The sequence below is a fragment of the Catharus ustulatus genome, chromosome 2 (genome assembly GCF_009819885.2).
Source record: "Catharus ustulatus isolate bCatUst1 chromosome 2, bCatUst1.pri.v2, whole genome shotgun sequence".
NCBI lineage: Eukaryota > Metazoa > Chordata > Aves > Passeriformes > Turdidae > Catharus > Catharus ustulatus.
In genome coordinates this window covers 43,171,076-43,197,101 of record NC_046222.1, presented here as the reverse complement: position 1 = coordinate 43,197,101, position 26,026 = coordinate 43,171,076, and the positions used below count along the sequence as shown (strand labels likewise).

The following is a 26,026-nucleotide window of genomic DNA, read 5'->3' as shown; positions in this document are numbered from 1 at the left end:
ACTGGTTTCATAAATAGACAAGAACAACATCGACACCTATAATGAGATGCATGTATCAGTCCCTGTCACACCTCTCTACACAAGGTATTGCACCATTTGAGGCCCCACTTACACATACTTTAGTCCTGCTTCACTCCATCTGTATGCAAGCACACATGAAGCCCCATGTGCTCAACTGGAAACAAATCAGTTTGTACTTACATCCAGACAAAATAAGCAAGGAGTAAATCAAGTGGATTTGCAATATTTTAATTCCTGAGAATCACAGAAAATAAATAGAGACCTTTTCTTTAACCAGAATGTTTATGTGACACAACTAGACAGAAGACAAAATGAAAACACTCCACAATGAAGCAAATGATTCTCTCTTGCCTTAGCTGGATTTCAAGTTTGTGTTTCAGGAGCCACTGAGTGATACAAGGAACAGTGATTCAACTAAATATCCTTTACAAACGAAGATTAACATACACAAGGAATATAAGGCTAAGCCTAAAAGTACAACCAAAAGTTGTATGCCCATCGCACACCTTAAGTGCATTTCAAATACGATAGCTATTTAACTGCAGTCATTGTATTTAACAAGACAGCACCAGATGTTAGACAAATGTCTACCTGTTCAGATTTGTACACAATGGAACTGCGATGAGATTTGCACAAGTTGGGAGAACACTATATGTAAACTATATGTAAATTCCTTGTTGGTTTTCAGTATGTTATTAAAGATCTGCAATTCAGAAGCTAGCAAAACTACAGAAGCAGATCAGCTCCACCCCTTCCAATTTTCTTCTCAGTCTTCCTATATAAAGGCCAGACTACTTTGAGTATTTGGAAAACGAATTAACTCCTAGGCTAAGAGAGTACATGCCAAGGTTCAGTCTGGAATGAACTTCTGAAGTCAAGTTATAAATCGTTCAAAACAGAAGTTTAATAATGGAAATGTTGACAGACCCTTAACAACACCGGTACCAGGCACCAGTATACAGCGAGTCTCACTCTTACTGGCTACACAGATAAAGTGACAATAGACAATAATAAAACTTGGTTTATAGCTTAGCAACAAAGTTCATTACTTAATAACACGCGACTAGGTAGGCACAACCTCCGTCCAAAAAGTTGGTAATAGCATTAGCTTTCGTTCGTATTCACACCAGCACTCAGGTCTTGGTACACAAGTCCCGCTGCTTAAGCGCCAAACGTTCCCGGAGGCCGAGCGACGACCCTGCCCCGCATCCCCCACCCCGCTCCTCCCCGGCCCTGCCCCCGCATCGCCCCTTCCCCCCGGCCCTGCCCCGCCCCTTCCCAGCCCTGCCCCGCATCCCTCCCCCGCTCCCTGCGCGGCCCTGCCCCGCATCCCTCCCTCCCTCCCCCGGGCCGCCTCGGCCGAGGCCCCGCGGCTCCGAGCCCCGGCCCCAGGCTGCCGCCGCTGCCCTGGATGCGGGCGCTGCGCCCGGCGGACCCTGGACGCCGTCAGACCTGGCGTCTGGATCGGGAATTAACTTCGGAAGTGCGTGCGTGTGTATGTGGGGGGTTAATCCTACTCAACCCAGCGCCGTGCTGAAATGGTGGAAAAGTAACATCCATATTTACTGTCCGACGGGGCGAGCGAGGGGGTGTAGGTTTGGGACCACTTCATCGACCCCTTCCACAGAGGGCAGGGAATTGGACCGCGAACCGCAATTCCAAGCGAAACGTTTTCACCCAAGTTTTAGGAGCTCGCCCCCACTGTCGCCCTCCCGGTGAGGCCGAGATAGCCAAGGAGCGGATGTGGAGCTCGAGGCCCCGCTGGAGCCCGGGACGGGGCCAGCGCTCGCCCGCCCTCCCCCCGCGGCCCCGGCCCTGTCGGCGTCCCGGGGCGCGGGAGGCGGCCCTGCCCCAGGGGAAGAATAAATAAAGGGGGGTGGGGGCGGCAGAGAGCGCCCCGACAGCCCCGGGCGGGCGCCCCCCACCCCGCTCGGCCCGGCGGATTCCCGCCCCGGCCCCCTCCCCCACACGCCTCCCCCGGGAGGAGCTGGCGGCGGGGAGGGGGAACACGGCCCGGCCGGGCCGCCCCCCGCCCGCCTGCGGCGCGGGCCCCTTCCTTCCCTCCCCCTCACCTGGCGGGAGTGGGCCTTGGGCTCGGGCGGCTTGAAGAAGGAGTCGGGCAGTTTCCGCAGTCGCATGGGCAGCGTGTGTGGCACGTTGGCGCCCTTGGGGTTCATCACGGCGTTGAACAGCGCCTCCAAGTCGGTCTCCGAGTCGCCCCGCACATGGACGATCTGGTGCCCCGCCGGAGGGGGCCCCGCACCCGGGGGCTGCGCCGCGCCTGCCGGGGCCCCCGACACCGCGCCCGGGGGCTGCGGCGGCGGCTGCTGCTGCTGCGAGGCCGGGGGCTGCGCTGCCTGCGGCGGCTGCTGCGTTTGAGGCTGCCCAGGATCCATGGCTCCGTCGGGACCCCCCGGCGCTTCCCTGGCGGGGCTCGGCGACTCAGAGCTCGGATTCCCAGTCCCGCATGCCCCGCTCCCCGGGCCGCGGGCTCGTCCTGCTGTCGCCGGTGCTTCTCACCCCTCGGTCGTGAAGCCGACCCGGCCGCGGCAACTGGCAAAACAACTCCGGCCGTGCGGCGCTTCCCCGAGCCCGGCCCAGCCCGGCCGGCGCCTCTGTCCCGGCGGCGGAAACTAACTCACACAACACACCAAACAAAAGTTCGCAGTTACGCCCGCCCGAATCACTCTCCGCCGCCGGCTCCGCCCCTCCTGAGCCCGCCCGCACCGTATCCGACCGAGGGAGCCCGTGCTCGCCGCGCTCCTGCGCGCGCCCGCCCGCACCGCCTCCCGCCCGGGGCGCTGCGCGGCCCCCCCGGATCCCTCGGATCCCCCGGCCCCCGCTGCGGCCCCGGCCCGGCCGGCACCGTGCCGCCCCTCGCTTCGCGCCCGCCCACGCCTCTCCTGCCCTCTGCCCGCCCGCCCGCGGCCGCCACGGAGCGCAGTCGCCAACCAGAACTTTTTTTTTTTCTTTCTAACTTCTATCCCAACTTCCAGGAGGCCGCTCCGCGAGGAGATGGGGAGGGGCGGGCGCGCTTCCCTCCCCCGGGCCGGAGGGGGCATCGGGCCGGGACTGCTCCCGCCGCTCCCCTCCCGCGCTTTCTCCCGGTTCCGCAGAGCTTTCCCCGGCTCTGCAGAGCCTCCCCTGCAGTTACGCGTCGCGGGTCTGTAAAGTTGGCTCATAAAAATGACGAGACCTCTAGAGAAATATTTTTTTATTAGATAAAACGGGTGAGGGAAGGGGGAAACGGCCAAGAAAACAGCTTCAAGAACTATAAATACCGGAAAACTTTTGTCACTAAGCACACAGTAACATATGAGTGAAGGGAAGCACTTCCGAGCGTGTCATCAAGGAGTAGAGCTTTCCTCGTCACAAAACTATGCAATGTCTACCTGAGCCCAACATACAGAAGGCAACCTCCATTACAAAACTGGAGACCAGCCAGATTTATAACTAGTTTGTAAATAGGCTTCCACCGAAACAGTGATACAGAATATTCACGTGTCGCTTGCAGGGATCCACGATCAAGTAGGCAAAAGTCTGTAGGTGGCTTTTGCTTGAAGGGTAGCACAGGCCATTAGCATCCTGACAGGAAGGAAAAAAAAAAAACAAAACCAAAACAGTATTAGGGACCATAGGGATATCTGTAAGAGAATTAATAAAATCTGAAGTTAATAATTTTGTTCCAATTGTAACTGTTCATTGCATAGCAAAATAGAACAAATACACCACATTTATTTAAATGGTATTACGTCCCCATGAGGATCCCAACACTACAAAATGCACAGTAATTCTGGCTGGATGTATCAAAGAACCTTGAGGTAAATGTAATATTAATATAAAATGTAAAATTAAACATGCAAGCATGTGTTTACACAATTAGAGCCTAAAATACAAATGATTAAATATACAACACCCCATCATGTTTCCTTTGAAAGAGAAAAATAATCATGTACTCTATATTAGTACATAAAGCTGTTCCATCCCTTAACATTTGCTAATGCATCTGTTCAGGTTTCAATATTTGCATTTAAGCAAAATGCTCATTACAGATCACATTAATAACTTTGGACTATTATTGAAAACATTTTGTGTGCCATTCCCCAGAAAGTGTTTGAAGGGATTCTAGACACCTAGCTGCAAAATCCTGGTTCTGAAAAAAAAAAAATCCAGCTGACAATCAGCATGGGAACTGGACTCTTCACGTTAACATCCTGCATCTGCACATGTCAATAAAAGCTTCAGTGCTGACAGAGCAGCACAGCTGGACACATTTCAAATCCAGTAGGGATCCAGAAACTAGATGGAGGGATTTTTAAAGGGTTGGATTTTTTTATTTAGTCAGTGTGGTAATTGAACATGTGAAAGATTAATAAATATGTAGCTGACACCTCCTTTCTTTTAAAACATACAAATTTCCTTCCTGCTCCCCAGCATCTTTGTGCAACAGTTGAAGAGATGTAGGTTCTGTTACACTTTTCTTGCTTGAGAGAAATTGCTATATTGCATATATTGTTCATTTTCTCCAGGAAAATTTTAAACTCACAGACTACAGACTATTCTGGATTCCACATCTCTTGCATTCTTTTGTTGAAGCTGTCTTCCTTTGCACAAAATAATCTGTCTTATTTTGGACCAAGGAAACATGAAAACTGTAACTTCTCTCAGTGGTTAAGTCAGTCAGCTGAGAAGGAAAAGAGCTGGGTCCTCATTTCTGCACCAAGGACCATTTGTGAATTTTATCCTTTAGCTATTACTGGCACCCCATTTTCTCCTGCTATTTCAAAGGGAATTAATCCATTATTAGATGTTCTGGTGTCTTCCTTTGGGGGATTATTCAAACCCCTAAGTCTTAAATTAATCTAAGCACCTCATAAAAGCACTGTTTTAGACAGGTAGAGATTTGATAATGTTTATTCCCAGATTTTTCCAATGGTGGTCAAATGCCACAAGACTTTATAGTTCTCAGCATCAAAAGGCCTTTGGAATTTGATCCAAAAATAACCTAAGTTCATGCATGTAACTGAAGAAAGAAAAGTAGGACAAGATCAACATCAAGATGTGATTTCTAGTTAAAATCTTTTCCCATTGCTACCAAGGATCCCACTCCTGCAGTCTTTGTGGAATTCATGGGTAGCAGTTGAGGTTTTGACTGTTTACAGACAGTGTGAGCCCACTAAAAATTTGTTCAACAACTCAAGAACAAAAACAATGTGAGTTCTGACAATGAGGCATTTCAAGCAATATACCAAACTTGGTATCAGGAAAATAATCAATATAATCTAATTAAATGAAAAATATAACCTAATTAAATTCATTTTAATTAGCAAAAGAGGTCATAAAACCTCTTAAATGCTTGAACATAAAGGCTCTGATATTTACAATCATGCATGTACGAAATTAAGAATCATACCATTCCATCTGCAATCACTGCAATTCCATCTGCAGTGTGGACTTTGGTTCACACATGCAGGGGGTGTAATGATTGATTTACTGGTGTTAGAGTAGGATCATTTTATTTTTTCTTTGTAGCAACACAGCTGATGATTTAAGAATACATATGCATAGCATAAACCAGAAATAAAAATATTGCTGAACATTCTTAAAACTGCATAATGTAATTGACAATTTAAAAAAATACTTCTTGAATAAACTTTGCATTATTCTGATTCCTAACACTGCCACAGTTTGGGTACAGGTAAAGAAAGTTCCAAAATACCAGTGAGCATTCCAATACTTATGCTGTAGAAATGTTTCATTATATGCAAAGCTCCAAAGCTCTCAAGGAAGGGTATTTGGAGTTCAACAGAGTACTTTGTCACAAGATCTAAAATTATTTCTCTTGTAATGCCCAGGTCTATCAGGTTTTGATGCTTAAAACCTCAACAAATCAGAGGGCTGGACAATCACCAACCATACGGAGTTCAGCAAGGAAAAGTGCTGGATTCTGCACCTGGCATGGTTCAACCCTGGATGTAAGGACAGACTGGGGAATGAGAGGCTGGAGAGCAGTGCTGCACAAAGGGACCTGGAGGTCCTGGTCAATGGCAAGTTGGACATGAGGCAGCAGTGCCCTGGCAGCCAGGAGGGCCAGCCCTGTCCTGGGGTGTATCAGAACAGCATGGCCAGCTGGGCAAGGGAGGGGATTGTCCTGCTCTGCTCTGAGCTGGGGCAGCCTCACCTCCAGTGCTGGGGGCAGCTTTGGGTGCCACAATAGGAAAAAGGTATTAAATTATTAGAGAGTGTCCAAAGGAGGTCACGGGGAAGGTGAAGGGCCTTGAGGGGAAATAATATGAGGAGTGGCTGAGGTCACTTGGTCTGTTCAGCCTGGAGGAGACTGAGGGGAGACCTCACTGCAGCCTGCAGCTTCCTCGTGAGGGGAAGCAGAGGGGCAGGCACTGATCTCTGCTCTGTGGTGACAGGGACAGGACCCGAGGCAGCAGCACGAAGCTGAGACAAGGGAGGTTTAGGTTAGATGGTAGGAAAAGGTTCTTCACTTAGAAGGTGGTCGAGCACTGGAACAGGGAAGTGGTCACAGCACCAGCCTGACAGAGCTCAAGAAGTGCTTGGACAACACTCTCTGGCACATGATTACTCTTGGGGATGGTGCTGTGCAGGGCCAGGAGCTGGACTTGAGCCTCCTTGTGGGTCCCTTCTAACTCAGCATATTCTCTGATTCTGTGAACTGTAACTTAAAACCTTGATATATATACGTCTCTAATAGTGTGCTTTTTTAGATACCATTTTTTAATTGTGCTCAGCTGCCAAAGTCACTTTTATGAAATCAGCTTTAAAAAATTTATTTCTTTTAAAAATTATTTATATATTTACATCCAGATACAAACCTAGAAAACTTGGCTTAAAAACTGTCACCTCAACATAAGGATTATAATAACACTCCATAGTTATTTATCAAATGAACTCAGAAACTAAATCCACTGCAGAAATGTAGCTGCCTCCTTGAAAAAACTTTTCATCACAAACACAAGACATTTGTGCTCCAGTGAGTGTCCTTCCTGTAAGTGCCAGTAGAGTAGTTTTGATCCACATAACCATCAAACGGTCTAGACACGCTGTTTAAGCCTTTCTGTTTTCTGAGAGAAAATTCTTCAGGATGTTCTTTAACAGAAACCATAATTTCAGAATTTTCTTCCCACAGATTTTCAGAATGTGCAGTAATGCCCAATTTTCCTTCAAGGCTACAAGGAGGATAGCCTTTTCTGCATTTACACTGGATCTTCTTTTGTCCATCTATTTTGTTTACAAAAAATTCCTACAGTTTGGCTGGGGCTTTGTTTGTTTGTTGTTGTTTTCTTTGTAGTACTGATGATATTTAATATACAGCCAGCAGAGTTAGGGGAGGTCTTTAATGTCCATCTACCTACCAAACATAGAAATCTGCAAAGTTCACATCAATGCTTTTGATTCAGAGGTCGGAAAGGATCAGGAATAACAGAAGAACATCCAGTTACCAGGATTTTGCTTTTTTATTTTTATTACAGCCTGCAACCTAGCAGAAAGACAAATTTTGATGCACCCATAAAGTGTTTATTTTCAAAAGCCTTTTATGAATCACACATAGTACTTAAAAGATGATGACCAACAGATGAACAACTGAGCTATTGGCAACCTACAGGGAAGTTTATGCAGTCTGAAATGACATCAGCTACTCTGTTGAAAGTCAGTACATTATCTGACATTTAATTATCACATATTCTGGTTACTCAAGAAGAATTTGGAGTAGTTCATCCTACTGTAACAACTTCAATGACAGATATGCTGAATCTAGTAAACATGCATCCAGTTCTTAAACTTATCTTGATGGTAAATGCATGATTTTGCAAGGGAAACAGATAGGAATGAGACTTGACAAGGGAGGGGGAAAGAGGTAAGTAGTCATCTCACCACCCCAGCCATTTTGTATACTAAACTTCCTCACAGTCTTCATAGAAACAGATGCAATACAAGCTACTCACAAAGCAACATTTCAAAAAACAGAACTATAAGAAGCCAAGAGTGAATCCTTGATCTTTACTGTTAACTCAAGTTTTATTATTATCTAAACCTAGAATTATTCAGACTTTTTTTCTTTCTTTCATTAACTAGTTTCGGAATGACTATTAAGGCTTCCACTGTAATCCAGTAAACCTATTTTTAGGGAGCTACCAAATAAAACTTTAGCTGGTGGTTCCTAATGAAGAGTTAGTAAAGAGGATGAGAAACAGGATGAGATCAGAGAGTTAATGAATAAAAAGATGACAACTACGGGAAAATAACCCATTACAATGGAATATTACATTTTCTTTGTCAATTCATTATTTTCCTGTTATTTATATTACTACCAGTAAAATCCCATGTAAAAATTAATACTTACATATGCAGACACTCTGAAGACCGTAGAAATAATATGTATATCTTTTGTTTCAGGGTTCTTTTGAACACTGAAATACAGGGGTATAACACATACTTAATACATATCATAAGTACTGATAATTCCACTTTAATTTATTAATTACATTTTAAACATATGAACTGTATCCTTGCTCAAATTTTATGAAGGTCAAATTTATAGCTAAAATTTAACTTATGTCATATTAAACATGAAAAGCTATGTGGCCATTGTTAGTAACATGGTTATTATGACATTTTACTGAAAAACATTAATGTATCTACTCATCTGACTTGGTTTCACTGTTCTCAGCTACTAAATCACAGCAATATTACCCAGACTTAGATGATTCCAAATACAGAGTTTTCATTTTGATAGATATGAAAAATCATGCAGCTAAACATTTCATAAAAATCTTTTCACATATTCTTTGAGAAAGAATCCTGCAAAGTGAAATGCATCTTAATGCAGACTACAAGAAGTAGTGGCAGTACTGGTGAAGAAATAAATTCTTTAGCTCATTTTTAATTAGTATATAATTATAGTTTAGGTTTGTTTTTTCCCCTTTGGAATTTTGTAGATATAGTCAGCTATGCAACTTGGGATGGAATTAATTCTGAGCTTTTATATTTCTAGACTGTTTGCTGTGAAGATTGCATTTATTTAATCACATTTATTAATAACACTGAATATTATTACAAAGAACCCAGGCATCTCAACCTATTTAAAGTATTTTAATATATCATTTTTCCTCAAGTCTACTTTAAGTGATGCTTACATTTCTTCAGAAATTAGATCATGCAACTGCTATTAATTTATCTAATTTTGCAAATTCCCATTTACATTAAATTACTGTAGAACAGCTGAGGCTTAAAACTTCCATACTTACACACTTCCAAGAAATGCATAGCTCAAAACCTGCCTTGTCACAAATAGGTTCCATTCCCAAGAAAGGTCCCAGTACAGACAAGTTACAAGAGAATGTGTGAAACACAGCCCACTTGAACACCACACCAGGTGGAAGCTGTGACAGCAGTCCCCTGTTACCAGCGCTTTGGCAAAGCTTCTTTTTATAAGAACAAAGGAACCCCAAATCAACCAACAGCACCTTTGTTGATTCAATCTCTATAACCAATAAAAGAGATTGACTCTCCAATTAACTGATTTCATCTGCAGAGTAATGACACAGTCACGTTTGAACCTATAGTGTGAAGCTGATCTTCCCTGTGGTCAGTCAGTAATGAGGCTTTCTCAGAACTTTGTTGCATCTGACATGCTGACATACTCAACAGTGGATGAAGACAGCATTGCTGAAATCGGTACTGACCCCAGCTGTCTGCCTTCCCACCCCTCCAGAGATGGTTGCCTTCCCCGCAGGACAGCTCAGCTACTCACGACTCAGCTTCTGAACCACTGCAGTGTACGGACCAGCACATTAAGGCAAACCAACACAGGTGTCACTTTATGCTGACACACCAGGCTGTAACTGCAGCAGTTCAGAAACTCTTCATCTCTGTGGAAAGAGTGACAACTTTCAGAACAAGGCATGGAGGATTAGTGGCATTATTGCCTTCTACCATGTACCATCACCCCCAAAAGCAACAGTTGTATTTAAGTTACTCTGGCTTCAGATTCTTCTGCCAGAAAACTAAGCTTTCAATTTCTGGTTCCTTAACTTTCATATTTTATATATATCTATCTAGGATACCAAAGTAAGAGTTGACAAGGAGTAAGTCTTCCTATTTATTCCATGACCTTGAGAAATTTTCCCCTTGTGGTTAGCTTCCTGTAAGTAATTTTTCAGAATGTTTATTTCGAGTACTTTGGTTATTTTTTAAGGCAAAAATTGTGTCTGTTAAAATCGGATGAGATTCTTCCTTTGCTGACTTGAAAGAAAACCAAGAGGTTGCCTTTGAAAAGCTCATTGGCTCTATTTATTTTTTTGCCCCCTAAAAGGTTTTAGAAAAACTATCTTGTCCTTTTGAAGACTATAGTATTTCCTTAAAAATAATGTTAATAGCCCCCTGTTCTTTCAAATCTTTAACTTCTAAACTATTCATTGGATATGGTAGTTCATCATTTTAATTTGCTCTTTTTATGAAGAGCAAACATCCTCACTTTGAGTCTTATTTATATTCTAACCTTACTGGCAATATTTTACTAGGCTTTCCAAACAATAAAAGAACAATTTAAAGCTTTCACATACATTCATTCATTATGGGGGAAAGGGCATGGAGATGGAGATTGAGAAAGGAGAAGAAAACAATCACTACAAGATGCTACAGCAGCTGTCACCATGGAGAGACAGTGTCAGAAAAATCAGGGGTTAAATACAGAGGACAAGATATATCAACAGAGATTCACAGATTCTATTATAATTAACAAGTTTTTGTCATGTAAGTATATTATTTAAATCAAAGTACTACAACAAGGGATTTGAAATTATTTAGGTTATAGAGGATATAACACTAAACACTAGAATTTTGGATGGATTCAACTGATCACAGACTAATTACCGATGGATTAGTAACAGACAAAAGTTGTGCATTAATTTTTTAGTAAGAATATATCATTCTTTTTGCAAAGAAAAAAATGTCTGCTATTTATTAGCTGTATTTGGAAGTCCCTAGCTTGACAGGGTTCTAGAGCTGTTAATTTCAAAAAGATTATTGCATTCTCTCATAATAAAGCAATGTACCTAGAAATGCTTTAGCAAAATGAAACCTCAAAACTTTTGACACTACTTTGAATGCTAGTGCCTTGGAGTTGGAATTCAGGTAGGGCCAGAAAAAAACAGCTCTAACAAAGACAAGTAGGTTTGCTGCTCCCAGCAGCAAAGGTACTTCTGTGGAAGTCTTCATGCCAAGGCTCTTGCCCATAAGGAATACTGTAACAGGACTAAACAGTGGTAGTTTATATATCCATAAGCTTACTGTTATTAGACTGAATTCATCTGTGGCAGCTAATTTTTCAATGCACACCATCAGCCAGCAGCTAATAATTATTGAAGTATCCATTTGTTTTTTACCAAGCCTTCTGATCCTCAAACCTAAAAATTAAACCTTAAGGACAGTACAGTTTACAGAATTTTTAATACCATGGAAAAGCTTTAAATATCACTTTACAAAGAGTAGAAAGTGTCCAATACAACTGTAATCCAAGAGACAACGAAGCTAGACAAAGGATAGCAGTCTTAAAAAGAATTTAAATTGGTATTCAATAGGAATTTGAGGGTGAACTTTTTCGGCAAACAGAATTTAAGAGATTACTATTATCATTAGCAATCTTTTACTGAAAACAAGAGGCTAAAAGAAAGTAATTTTAATTGCTTTATTTTCTGGTGCAATTTGTGCAAGAATGAAGTAACACAAGGCACAGCATGGACCAGACATTAGAAATTAAGTCAAGACTGCCATTAGTGTCCCTATTCAGAGCCTGTCATTATCTTTTTATCTCTTAACACAGTGGAAATAAAACAGAAGCATCATTTTAGATAAACCAGAGGCAGGGGGAAATGTGACCAAGAAAAAGACAACTGTGATTCTGAAGGGGGAGGAAAGGTCTGAAATGTCAAGATCAAAAGCTTTTCTCATGGGACTGACAAAGAACTCAATACCAAAGGAGAAAGATAAAAGATTCAATGAAATGGTAAGTTTTGTTTTCAACAGGTAACCAGTGCTAACACCAGCTCCTCTGGCAGTGAAAAACTAGCAGACATTTACAGGTACAGGAATGGAGAGACACACGGTACACAAATACTGAAGATCAGTTACATCACTTCAAAACTTGGGAGGATAGAAAGCAATCTGCCAACTGGCAAAAAACCCCCCAACCCAAACAGCAAAGGAATAGATCTTGAAATATTTTCTCCTAAATATTTTATAAAGGACAGAAGTGGCATAGAAGAGGAAAATACAAAGTGCTAATAGGGAACAGATTGAGGATAAAAAGTAAACTTTGAAAGCAGGATGAAATTGTGGGAGGTTCTTGGCAGGGACTTTTTTTTTTCTGTTTTAAGTAATAAGAACTACTTGACATCCTTATCAAATTTTACAGCACGAAAAGAAAAAAGAATGGAAAGAGGTTTAAGGAGATAGGGAGGTAAAGAAAATGAGTGGCTTAGAACAGAACTTGAACATGTTTAGAATAAAACAACTCAAGAGCAAAGGGGAGCAGTAAAGTGAAGGAACCGACTGGATTTGCACTTTGTCCCAGATTAATTCAACAACAGAAGAGCAGAAACAGCTGCAGTCAATGCAGAGTCACCTATGGCCCAGGACTGAAAGAACAGGCAGCTTGATTCAAGTGCAGAGTGAACAATATAAAAAAAGAGGGAGGGTAGAGTTAAACATTGATGGATTCTTTAACCTCAGATGCTGTATTTCTGAAGAACCTACTTGATTCTCATCTATGTATGAGATGAAAATAGCAAAACTACTCATACTAACAAAAATTTTAGTAATATATTTTACAATCTTAGCTTAACTAAAAATGAGTCTGTGTACCAAATAACTACATTCAATTTCCCAGCAACGAGAATATACGAAGTTTTGACAATCAGAGAAGTCAGCATATGGATATATCAAAGCACGGCAAAAATTGTGTTTGTAATCTGATCAATTACCTCTAATCTCAATGGGAAAAAAACCCTTCACATAAAATTCCAAACAATTCCTTACACCAAACCTGATAAAAAAATGTGTGTTTGTTTGACATGTCATATCAACAGCAAGATTCTATCACCCTTAGCTTTGTATCATGAGAAGTGTATTGGCAGAACTAGGAAGACCATAATTCAACTGTATTTAAAAAAAACCAACCAAAAACAGCAGGGATAAAAAATATGTGGAACTGAAATTTTCAGCAAATTATTTCCATTTTTAATTAATTAATTAATTGAAAGCAGTCCAATTGAAAGTAGCCCAAGCCCAAGGCAAGACTTATTTGTTGATATTTTATCAGTGATAGTGAGAATGCAATCTGTTGCCATGTTTTCAGCAGATGATTACAGAAAAAAGTATCTTTGAATTTGAAATTAATTATAATCCATCAATGTCCATAAATGTAATACAGAAAATGTTCTGATGTGAGATTGATACAGTTAAAATTGCATATATTTTGCCACTGAACTACTACCGTTGTTCCACGGTATTTTGAGAGCTGGACAAAAATAACCTTGCAGGTGGATTAAATAACAGCCCCATTTTTTAAGCAGTAATGTACAATAAATTTACACAGATCGACGCAAAGTATTTATGGACAGTACATGTACACAGTTGTACAAAAAGTGAATAAAATTTACCTCACCAAGTCTTTATAAAAAGCTTTCGTAGTTTCTAAGTATGGGTCAACTACATCTTCAAACTGGCAAAGAGTTCCTCCAATGCAAAAATGCTTAAAAAGACAGAACAGAAATTCCTCACGATCCAATTGAGTGAATAAGTCATAATGGTCGGAATCCTCCAGAAGCAAGACCTTGTGGAACAAGGAAAAAACAACAAAGTCAAATTGATAAAAAATTATCTAAGATTCAGTTTATAAATAATGCAACTAGTATGCTGCATGGTACACACAAATTACGTCCATATAAAATATATGGATAAGGGACAGAAATACATGTTTCTAAATACTTCTTCCTATGATGCCATTAGGTTCAAAATTCTTACAAATAATATAAAGCAGAATCACTAACAGATTTGTGCCCAAAAGACATAAAGGAATATTTTTCAAGTCTTCTTATTTCACTGGTTAATTATCTATCATGCTAATGAAACCATCAATCTGAAAATAATCTGCCTATATTTGATATGTCAGTTGCTGTTAATCCAATTGGTAACTGTTTTGGTAACATTTGCTTTTTCACTTGTAAATTGACACAGTTATTTCACATTTGTAAAGGAATTCTGAGGATCTCCAAGAGATCACTCAAACTCCCATCATTGTTTATGGCAGACTCCAGTGAGCCCTGATCTGCAGCTTGGATTAGCCAGACGTGCATCCAGCTGCCTTCATGCATCTCACCTGCCTTTTGCTGAGGTATTATGTGTACACAGAGGACTTGCTAGATTAGTGTCAATACTGGTTCATGTAAATGTGGACAGGAATTGTAACTCACAATGGCTGCAAGGCATTTGGGTCATGTCAGCCAAACTGCAGATGCCAGTTAAGACAAACTTAAGACATGAGCCCACTGCTCTCTGGCCCTCTTTATAACAAAACTACCAACCTGAGTAAAAAGGGGCCAGGGCAACCTCATACATATCCCAACCTCCTTGGCTGAAAAAAGAGAAGACATGGCAGGTAGGAAAGAAACATGGAGTCTTGTAGCCAAGGGCCACCCTCTGACACCAGGAGACAGTTTGGTGCCCCCTACAGTCTTCTCTCCTAGAGCCCTGACTAATTAATTTGAAGCTTTGATGTCATTCCCGGATTTTTACTTACTCTTTCTGCTGTCTTAGGAGTAGGAAACACCTTTTTTCAAACCAATGTCAAACCTCAACTTTAAATGCTGACACACACATCACTTCCATGGGAAGAAAACTGGGAATTACTGAAACCCCAGTAATTTCTAATTTTAAATGTTGCCTCTAACCTTCCTACACAAAATATATTTAATTTTCAGAAAACATTTCACATGCACCCAACTTATAAATAAATACATAGTATTTTGAACTGCTAGGCTACAAACTACATCTGAAATTCAAACATGAGCTTGAGTTCTCACCTTTTCCCAGAACTTCACAAGACAGACCAGTATTTCAGGCCACATCCTGTAACCAGTGTCACTGGTTCAAATACATTGCCTTCAAAGGATTTGCCAAGTGCAAATGAGTGCAACTCTATAATTATTTAGTACTTATGTTGATTATATATACAAGGAAGAGCAAAATCCAGTTCTCCCACACTATGCTTTGCTAATGCTACACAAACATAAGTTTAAAAAATGGTTTTAGCTTATGAAGTCAAAAGAAACACAGTAAAGACATACATTGATTAAAAGGGTGCCACTGTTAGAGATTCTTTTTCAGATAATCTGCTGACACTTCCACTACAGTATAACAAAGTTTTATACTGTAGGCCTGTTCAGGAGTTGGTTTTAGTCATTTTACAGTATTATACTGAAAAATAATTTCCTCTTTCATAGTTCCTCTTGCTTTAGAGAAAATGTATTAAGAAGGCTTTCTTTAAATGCCTTCCCATATGATATGATCAGCATTCCTGTCCAGGAACGCTTCAGGATGTAGCTATTGAATACATTGAATTTCATCCACTACAGCTCTGAGTATCACAGCACCTTCTCTTTGGCATCCTTTCTTCCCCTGCCTAAGCAAACAAGCAGCTGCATTTCCCCACACATCTCCCAGCACTGACTGCCTGAGACAAAGGCGGGTAGAAGACTTTACCTTTTTCTCCTACCTAAAAATGAAAGAGGGCTCATCTGGAAAACAAGTAATTGCTTTCACATATTCAGGCATTGCAGTGCCTCAGCTGTTTGTAAACCATGGCTATTAATGTTTGTTTTTACCACTTTCAGAAGAAAAAAACAACCTGAAAAACCTGTCCTTTTAGTACCTAATAGAGTAAATAGGAACAATGATAACAAATTTTTCATTACTATACTGACCTTCCTTAATTCATCAGCAATAAGGATATCATCATAATAGTCATCATAACATTTCACAATAGTTCCACTTTCTCTAACAATTCCTTCAGAGTACAGGCGATCAAAAAATGACATGGAAATCTGTGTGCAGGGTACCACTGTAGCTTCAATTTTTGTCACTTTGGAACCTGAAGGATATAGAGAGCTGGTTGCATGTTTCATGTTTTTAAAAAGACCACAGATCATGTAAGCATGAATCAATCACAGAGTCCCTAAAAAAAAAAAAAATAGCCAAAGAAAGTTAAGAAGGAAACAAGTGTAAAGCAAACATTAAATTACTCTACTTTGGAATACTACTTTCCATTAAGGCTCATGTGTCTGCTCCCCCTGTTGGTAAATACCATCAACCGAAACTACGGATAGATGGAACACCGTGTGAACCCAGCATCACATTAGATCACACCCTTAGAAAATCATATTCCACAGCTTAAGCCTTAAAGCATGTGAGGACTAATGCCAAATTTGGCATGATGAAGTACGGAAGTCAATAGCTGCTAACAGCACCCCACAAAGTAAAAACCAAAATGAACATAGCCTCAAAGAATTTTTGATTTGTTAAGTATTATATTGAACTTTTTAAAAGTTCTTATGTAGTCACTGTGAGTTTTATTAACTAGCTATTTCAGAATATGAAAAAGGTACTGTCAGTACTTCCTGTATGAATCTGGAATATTATCTCTGTAATCATTAAATGCAGAATATGTTTTTCTATAATTTTTTTCCTCTCTGCTTGCAAATAATCCAAGCTGGATCCTGTTGCTCACAGACATGTAATGCTGTTTGAGATGCCCTACAGTATTTTCCATGAAGAGGTATCAGTCCGTAAGGGCACATATCTTCTCTATATACAGTGTTACATCTACAAATCTGTCTGCATGATGTTGGATAACTTAGGCATCTCAAAGAGCATTAGGCCCCATGTTTAAGAAGCTTTGGACTCAGCCCAGTTCTGTCTGCTCTCCACAGTCCAAATGTTCAGCCCAAATGTTAGAACATGTTCTCTACTCATCTCCAGGTCTGCCTGAAAACTCTTCAAAGTTCTTCTGAATAGGAGAGGGGAGGAGAGCACAAGTGAGCATTCAGCACAAGGGCAATGTGTCCCAGCAGAGAGAATATTCACAACATTCCAGCTGTCCATGAGTTTATTCTTATCTCTTCTCCGCTGTAGGCTCCCTTCATGGGAGACTGGCCAGCAACATCACAGTATCTAAAGTCTTTTTACCATACAATTAAGGAGAAAATTCAGTGCTTTCCTGACAAACTGGCCTAAGGGATCACTACGCGTTACTATTTAGGAAATGTCCAAATGTCCCTCTACATGACAATATTTCAGGAGCAGAAACATACCAAAAAGGGATGCATGAACTATGATGCTTCCAAGACCACTTACCATTTTACTCCAATCCTAATCTTCAAAAGCACAGCATAACCTAAATTTTCTCTTGCCCCTACAGTTGCAGAAAGTCTTGAGATTTCTACCATATACTATTACATAGACTATTTATTAATAGATTAAGAAGGGCTGGCATTTTAATACCTAAACCTGGGTAAACAGTACCACCCAACCAATCAATACCAGGAAAAAGAATAAAGACAAGTTATAAGTTGATAGCTTGAAAATATTCCTACTTAAGCTAAAATACTGACAGAAAATTTTAAAATTATTTTATTGGACCATTGTGACGTCGAGAAAATCTATTAAAGACAAAAACACAGCATTTAATTGCTTGGCTTCCTATCTACAGACAATGGTTATGAAAAAGGGTACCTTTCATTAATGAATAAAAGGTTTAGTACAGTCTCCTACACCTGTACACACAGTGACTATAAAAAATAATTGTATTACATGACCAAAAAAGTCAGAAAAATCATGAACTACAGCCTTACAACCTATGAAAAAACTCCAAACTGATTTATATTTATTTATTTGTACTCCCTCCCACCCCCACACTTTCAGTTTCCTCTAATTTCTAATTCTACATCTCCCTTTCACTGGGATTCAATTTTTATTTTATAAGGGATTTAGTATAACTCAAATCAGCTCACATAAATTATTTTGAAATTAACATTAAAACCTGAGTCAACTAACAAACATCAGATGCTACATGACTTGAGAAAAGTGAAAGATCTAATTACTGAACTAAAAATATAAGAAATTGAACCTTAAAGTATAAATATTTTATTGGTGGAAGGGAAGGAGACTACTGCTCTGAAAAAAGTTTTATGTAAACTTTAATAATGAAAAATAATAAATATCAAGAGCTTTGTAATCTATTCAGTAGTTCAGAAAATCAAACTACACATGGAAAAGTTTAAATACACTGGAAGGTCCCACTCTCTTTTTGAGAGGTGAGATTTGAAATTCAGAATTTCCTGGACAAGAGTGATAAGCTTTAATAACACTATAAATGTAAGCAGTAAAAGAAGAAGAGTAAATGCCTTGACAACTCTACAAGTGGAAAACAAAGAGCTGAGAAATCCTGAAATAGTTTAGGCTTATTATAACAGCCAACTCTGGAATATCTATATAGTGCTGCCAGTATACTTTTAAATTAACACATTGCATAGCTAGTATGGGGCAGATAAATCCTGGATTGGTATATTTAGAATTCCTCCAAAAATATAAGGAAGTTTTTTATGTCAGAAAAATATCTTGTAACTTACTCTTTACAAAATAGTCTATTTATAATGCAAGTGCAGTGGTCAGTATTAAAAATAGGGTACTTCAAAAGTAAAAGGTGTAGGATAGTGATTTATGGGTTCATATGACATCTAAAATTCTTCACAAATTATAAGCTATAGCAGTAGTCTAAAAACTGCTGATTTAAGATTACCTTCCGGATTTCAAAACACCATTTAACAGACAGAAATCATTGAAGCTTCAAGCACATATGGAAACTCAAGAATCCTTTTTTAGCCAAATCCTAATTTTTTATTTACGCAAATGGATGTTAACTTTACCCCATGAAGATAAATTTTCAAGTGTTAATTGAGCTTAAGCAGATACAGTCCTGCCTCCCTAAGACTGCTGACAGGTGCAAGGCCAGCAATGTATCCAGGGAAAAACGACTGTTTAGTTCTCATTGCAGCTATTTAAAAAGCACAAGACTCAATACATAAATGGGTATGCATCAAATTTGTTCCTTTTGCTGCTTCTATTTTTGAAATATCAGAGTAACAGATGAATAGGTGGATTAAAGCACGTAAGAAATATCAGATACTCTGCCATGCAGCAGAAGGAGGGGGAAAATATCCCACTACAACAGGCAAAAAAGTTTGGTATGAGACTAGCTCATAAAGTATCTTTCTGATCAGAGGAAGCAGACTAGAGAATATCCTTGTGTATCATTTACCTAAAATGTTTTATTTCAAGCAAAATTGAAGCTGGAGTCCTTGAAACAATGTATTATTGTGGAATTCTACCAGGACAAAAAACATAGTAAGTGAAAGGTGAGAGAGGACCACAGCCTTAAAAAAGAAAAAAAATATTATGAAACAAACACTACTGTGATGTTTCATTAATTTCCTTTAGAATGCTGACATCTTTCTGTGGGTCCAGGAGAAGGGAAGTTTCTATGGATCTATCTAAATTCCACCTGTATTATGCATCCAAACTATCTCCCCCATAAAGAAAAAAAAAATTACTAACATTTTTGTTTGCAACAGAATAAATGCAGTATTTAAATCAATGTAGACTATGTATTTTCTTCAAATTTTCTAAAAAGCAAAATAAGCATGTTTCCAGTATTTTTTAAACAACAGGAATGTTGTTTTAAAGTTACTTCACAGTGATAAGCGAATGATACATCTGGATTAATGTATCAGCACGCCTGAAGAAGAAACCACTAGAAGATGATTTTTACCTCCTCCCACTCACAGCTGATTCTTACTATATTTTCAAAAAATGCACATGAAGACTAAGTATAGAAAAATGTGCCAACATTCCTCACCAAAAATAGGCAAAGAATGGGAAGATGAAATTTTAAGAGCAAACAGGGTATACCAGCTGTTCAGGATTTAGAAAGGGAACCCTTCCAGTCCTTGGGACAAAATGCTTTGCTTCTGTGCAGAAGAAGATTGAGCAGAACCAAGAGTTAAGCTGGGTTACTTGGCAAGAGACCCTCCACTCTCAACACAAGGTATGTAACCTACTGACCTCCACTACAGGGACTGTCAAGTTGTAGACTAGACAGATAGCCTAAAAAAAATCTTTTCTAAAGCAAGAAAAGGTTTACTATTGGCTTAAATACATATATTTTCTTTTTGCTTGCTAGAGAAAGAGGTACCTGAAGGGGTACTTGAGATATTTTTTGCATTTTATATATTTCAATTGTTTTAACAGTTGGGTGAAGTGTTTGAAAATGGATTTTTGCTAACAAAAAAGTGGCAATGTCTAATGTCATTGTATATAGTGGGAAAAACCTATGCAAATTCCAGAGAGCTGAAATGGGAAAGTTAGAAAATTCCCAAAGCTTCACTAAATATTTACACACAGTAATATTTGCAGACAAACCAAAAGAAACAAAGGCTTCCCATTACGCTCTTTTAAGATATTCCTGTTATGGAAAAAAAAACACTTTGGCAATATCAGAGATCACATTATGCATAAAACACCATTACATTATCACATGCAATTGCCATGAATTTTTGTGTGCCATTTACGTAATGAAAAATGCAATTTCAAAGTGGTGCCATAAATTTGCTGTTTGCTTTTGGCCTTCCTGCTTTAGTGTCTCATCTGCATCTCCAGACATAATGGAGCATGTTCAGAAATTTCTGGTATGGCAATAAGTTGAAGGGACCTTCATGGCATGGCTGCAAGTGGAGCAACCTGCCCCATGGGGCTCTTCTGTGCCTCCATCACCACGGATGTACAGACAGCAGATTCACAAAAGCTCAAGGTGTGCTCTACCAATCCTCTGCTCTCAGCTTTGATTTGTAACAGAGCAGTCTTCTCAGAGATGTCCCTGGTCATTGCATCTATAGGAGAATGCCTTTCTCCAAATGTTATCTGACTAAGGTACTACTATAGTTCCACAAATAATGCAGTTGTTTATGTCTGGATACATAATCAGGTCACCTGGATGTCACAAGCCATTTATAAACAGCTTCAGGTGCTTGATTTATGGAACAATGTAGAAGTCAAAAGGAAAAAAGGCATAAAAGGTGACAATTTAGTTATTATGTTCCAGAAGTAGGATGTCATCCTATTACTTAGTAAAAGAAATAATTCTTCAAGATATTTCAACTAGCTGAAAATACACATATATGAAGTGTAAGAAATTAGGGCAGAATAGTTAAAACACAGACTTTTTTATTTAAGATTGTTTCTAAATTTACCCAATGTAGTCCATTGTCCTGAAGCTGACAGCAACTTTAAACTGGAGTTCACACTTTGATCATTAAAAAATGCCTATAATATGCAAATAAGAGAATACAAGTTAATGAAATCAAACAGAGAATCATCAATTATAGTGCCTTGGACACTTTCAATCCAAATTATAAGGCTCCAATTAGTAAGTAGATTCCATATGATCTACCAGTTTCTGTACTAAATATCAGACCACCAAATCCATGGGTTTTTGTAACTCAGTGTAGCCAGTGTCTTTTTACATAGAAGATATCTTCAGATGCATATCTATATATGTAGAATTAAAGTTTTATAGTAAAGTAATTTTACTCCAAGAACACACAAAAATGTATGAAATTCATGGAGGTACAGAAAATAGAGGAAGAGATGAAACATTCTATCTCTGCATACAATGTTGTTGAAGTTAAAAATGAAGTGCCAAGTGTGAGTTTAAAATTTTCTCTTTTTAAATAAATGTGAAGCTTCATGAAATGTAGAGACACACAAAAATTATTAAACAGATACAGAGGAGATACATTAGTTTTTGAAGGGATGGAGCATATATTCCATAGCAAGAATTGAAGAATTCCGTCTTACTGATTTATCAATTTAAAAAAAGGGGACATCCATAGTAATGTTGATAGCTGGCAAGTTTCCATGATAGATAAGGCAACTAAGAAAACCCATACATGCATATGCACACAGAGTGAATAATCACTGAACAAACTGCTAAGAAAATGAAATGATGGCTCTTTCAGTTTCTGTATCACTAAATTTCTTTATCACCCCTCTGGGATACAGAGAGATCAGATATTACATGTAATGGTCCTTTTTTTCCCAATTACTTCACAGCTCTTCAGATTTCACAACTTCATAGTGATATCTTTACATTTTTAATTTAAAGGAGACAAGCATTGAGGGGGTAAATGGGTATTCTGTAAACTTCAATAATTTAAATGTTTATCAGTGGAAGATGAAGTAAATATTGGTGCATTTCTGTGTGAATTTCTTTAAGATATAAAGAGGCTGAATTCTTCATGCAGGATAACAATATAAAGTAGACATGCAAAATATCAGGGTTGTTTTTAGAACAACAGATATAAAAATCACGTTGTTTTTAAAACCTTAGGTTTGGGGTTTTTACTGTCCGCAAACAGATGAAGAGATTTAACTTTGCAGACAACAGAAATGGAGGACACCAAATCAGCAAGAGATTTGAGTCTCAAAAAGCTGGGAGGTCAAAATTCTAGTATAAAGCAATGGTATCCAATACTTTTCAAAAGTTATATTTCCAGATACATGGTGCTCATGCACATCTAATTGCACTGTGAATTTACTGTGAGAAATTTACTGATAGCTGTGAGTGTGTACACTGTTTGTCACACTAGGTGGACTTCTCAACATTAAGCACTGCAGCCAAGATCAGCATCCAGTTCGTATTTCCATTCTTGGGAATCCTGAAAGGCTAAATTGTTCCCTCTTAAAGCAGAGTAACATTAGTACAGACTAAAATATTTTTACTGGACAATACAGTTAACCCACAATAACTTGAGCACCACACCTAAATCACCTCCTTTCAAGGAGACAGTGAGCAGACAAATAGCATTCAACACTGCTACATTGTTCGCTGTTATGCAGTTATGCAGTAGCTATAATTTCATGGGGATAATACAAAGGATTTAGAGCTACCATAAGAAACTCATCCTTTTGATAGGGCTTAAACTGCTGGTCAAAACTGAATGCTTGTGCTGTGATCCTGCCTTGCATGGACCTGAAATGAAAAAAATGAGATTAAATATTCTGAACACATATTCGGACCAATTATACCTTTTTCCCCCTCCCCATTCTCAGTTACAAGCGCCTCCAAGCCTCGGTTGGAGGGCTGGAGCTGCGCTGGGGCCCCGCTGCGGAGCTGAAATAGATCTCGGCTCGCTGTGGGAGGCGAGGACAGACGCCTCACACCTCGGAAGGCGCGGCCTGCCCGCCTGGAAAATATCGAGGGGATTTTAAATTAAGGGATTGAGGGAATAAATTAATTAAAAAAAAATTAAAAATAAGAGAAAGAGATGTGGACCCGCCGCCACCGGAGCGGGCGTCCCGCGGGTGCAGCAATGGCTCCAGCCCTCAGCACCGCCCCTGTTCCCCGCCGCCTCCGGACAGACGCATCCCGCAACGGGCGTTCCCCGCACCATTTGAGGAGCCGGCCCGCGATGTCCCTGTCCTGCAGGCAGGAGAAGATTTTCTGCGGCAGGGCTCGGAACAGGACGCTGGCCCCACGCCGCCCGCCCTCCGCGGACATCTTGCGGCGGCGCGGCGGTTGCCGTGGAGACGCGGCGGTGCCGCTCCGGCGGGGAGACGGGCCCGCCCCGAGCGTTCCGCCGCCCGCCAGGCCCCGCAGCCTCGCCCGCCCCGCGGCCGGCTCGGCCGTCCCCCTTCTCCTTGTTGTTTCCCTACAAAATCCCTTCATTCCGCACCAGCCTTCTCCCCTCTCTTCCTGTGTCCCCGCTGGGAAAACTGAGGCTTGCCCAGCAGGCCGTGGCAGGGTCTGCCATTGCTGCCTTAGCCAAGGCCACCCCAGTGTGTCATGACACCAAACCTAAAAGGCCGAAGGAAAATGCTGAAGTTGTGGATTATGAACTTCAAGCGAATCAGGACTGCTGCTCGCTTCCCAGGATGCAGAGCCATTTGGGAATAGCAAAGCCGTGCTTTCAAACTCTTCCCAGTCGAAATTAAAGGAAAGACCATTGTTACTACAGGAAATGAATTCTTCAAGTCTAGTAAAGCAAGGGACACCTTGCGCAGGTTGGGGGATTTCCTGCCCTTTGCAGGGAAAGCAGTGAGAATTTAACTCTGCTGCACATCTCATGCTATATCCTTCAGCAACCCACCCCCTCCAAAGTCTGTGCTTGCTTAGCCACAAATTTCCAAAATTGTAATTTTCTCATTAATCTATTCCTCAGGCTTAGCAGCATTCCCATGTCTAAGAAGTTTGGCAGTGCTTTTGTTGGTTTCTAATTAAAAAAAAAAATAATTAAAAGAATTAAAAATTAAGCCGGTCCACATCTTTGATTAGAAGTCAAAACTGCCAACGCACATCACTGGTCTCATTGGCCTCTAAAACACTCCCAAAGATTTAACCTGTGAGATGTTCATTAAACAGGCTTGTACCAAAGGAATTCAGAAGAAATTGAAATCATAAGCCCTGTGTTAACATAGTTTCAGTAGAATTCATTGCTCACTATGTACTCACTAAATTTTCTAACAGTGCACTGGGCTGCAGTTCAGCAGACCAAGTTGCTGTATAGCAGCTATGTATATGAGATTTAAGGAGCCATTCCCCTGTGTTTTCTCCATTCTGTTTTCTCCAAGTGTTTTGCAACTTCCATTTATTTCTCTAATAAATTTTGCTCATACCTAAGCAATGAGGGAAAATAAAGCTACGGTATACTTCAAGATGTTTAAATGGTTAAAAATTTTTAATGGTAGTTCAAGAGGGGATAGAGAAAAAGTGTGCCTTTCTTCTCAGTGTTTAAATACAATGTAAAGTGGTAGCATGTGATAGAAATTATTATAACCTTCTTCTCAACAAGTCTCCACCTACTCCAGCACTACCCCATCTGTTAAATTCCTCTTGCCACTAATATTACTAGCCAGTGATTAAATAGCCAAAGTGAAAGAACTGGTTTGGGCAGGGAGTGATGCATAGCAACAACTACCAAACATAAATTCATAATTTCAAGTTGTGTGGACTCAAATGCAGGATTTAAAAAGCAAACAAAAGACTGAAACTTTAGGTCTTTAGGAAGAAAATTCCTACTGACTTAAGTGAGGATTTTATCTGATTAAAGAGTTGAATCAACTAGCATGCCCTCAAAACCCCACAGAAATCTAGAGTGTTTAAACACTTCGATGAATCAGGAGTAAGGAAATGAGCAAGGACTTCAGGACTGACCCAGAGGGATCAGGACAGGAAACTCTAAACTATGGAATTAATTTCTTTAATGTTGTGCCATTTACCTATCATAGTTTATGATTCAGTAGTTCCAGTTTAAGCAGTGTACAATAATAAATGCTAAATTGGGACTTTCAGTTTAAACACTGACCTCAGTATCCTCTGATGTCATGAACAACAGCCTGAAGAAGAAAGTCAGGCACAGTACTCTTTTAAACACAGACACTGAACTTGGTTTTTTTAAGATGTTGAGGATTTTTTCATCTCACAGAAGACATTTGGATGTTGGAAAATGCATTTTTCTGTTGTAAAATGAAGTCTGGTAAGTATATACTGTTAAGCAATAGTAGTCACTCCCCTTTAAGCAGACAAATTTTCAGCATTGTTTGTTTTTCACTTATTTACTTATGTGTGATTTTGAAGAGTTTTACAGTCCTGAATAAACTGCAGGCCCTAAGTGCAAAGCAAACAAACCAGCCTTTCCATGGCAAACAAAAATCAAATAACAGAGGACCAACCGTGTTGTACCTCTGTGAAGTGCATCAGTCTTTAAGGCAAAGGTCAGCTGGTGACAGAGAAGCAGCCTGTTCCAGTTGGGGTGGTAGTGAAGAACCTGAATGGCAGCACCTCCCTCCCTCCTGTAGAAGTCTT

General features: G+C 40.1%; 2 protein-coding genes across 5 annotated transcripts in view; both read right to left on the bottom strand.

Moving 5' to 3' along the window:
* YAP1 (Yes1 associated transcriptional regulator) overlaps positions 1 to 2,735 on the bottom strand; it is an 87,250-nt gene extending 84,515 nt beyond the window's left edge. For 2 of the 4 annotated variants that reach the window (XM_033052717.2, XM_033052716.2), the window contains exon 1: positions 2,094 to 2,734. In XM_033052717.2, the coding sequence (XP_032908608.1) occupies positions 2,094 to 2,417 (324 nt within the window). In that variant the 5' untranslated portion in view covers positions 2,418 to 2,734. Of the gene's footprint in view, positions 1 to 2,093 lie in introns of all 4 variants that reach the window. The other 2 variants (XM_033052715.2, XM_033052719.2) reach the window with 2 other exon arrangements.
* Positions 2,736 to 3,220: 485 nt separating this feature from the next.
* Positions 3,221 to 23,761, bottom strand: CFAP300 (cilia and flagella associated protein 300). The gene is made up of 7 exons (XM_033052554.2): positions 23,613 to 23,761; positions 23,113 to 23,194; positions 21,414 to 21,486; positions 16,035 to 16,201; positions 13,713 to 13,885; positions 8,396 to 8,462; positions 3,221 to 3,606 (listed from the first exon to the last, which is right to left on the bottom strand). The coding sequence occupies exons 1-7, from the start codon at positions 23,720 to 23,722 to the stop codon at positions 3,475 to 3,477; spliced, it is 804 nt and encodes a 267-aa protein (XP_032908445.1). The 5' UTR covers positions 23,723 to 23,761; the 3' UTR covers positions 3,221 to 3,474.
* Between the last annotated feature and the right edge of the window lie 2,265 nt (positions 23,762 to 26,026).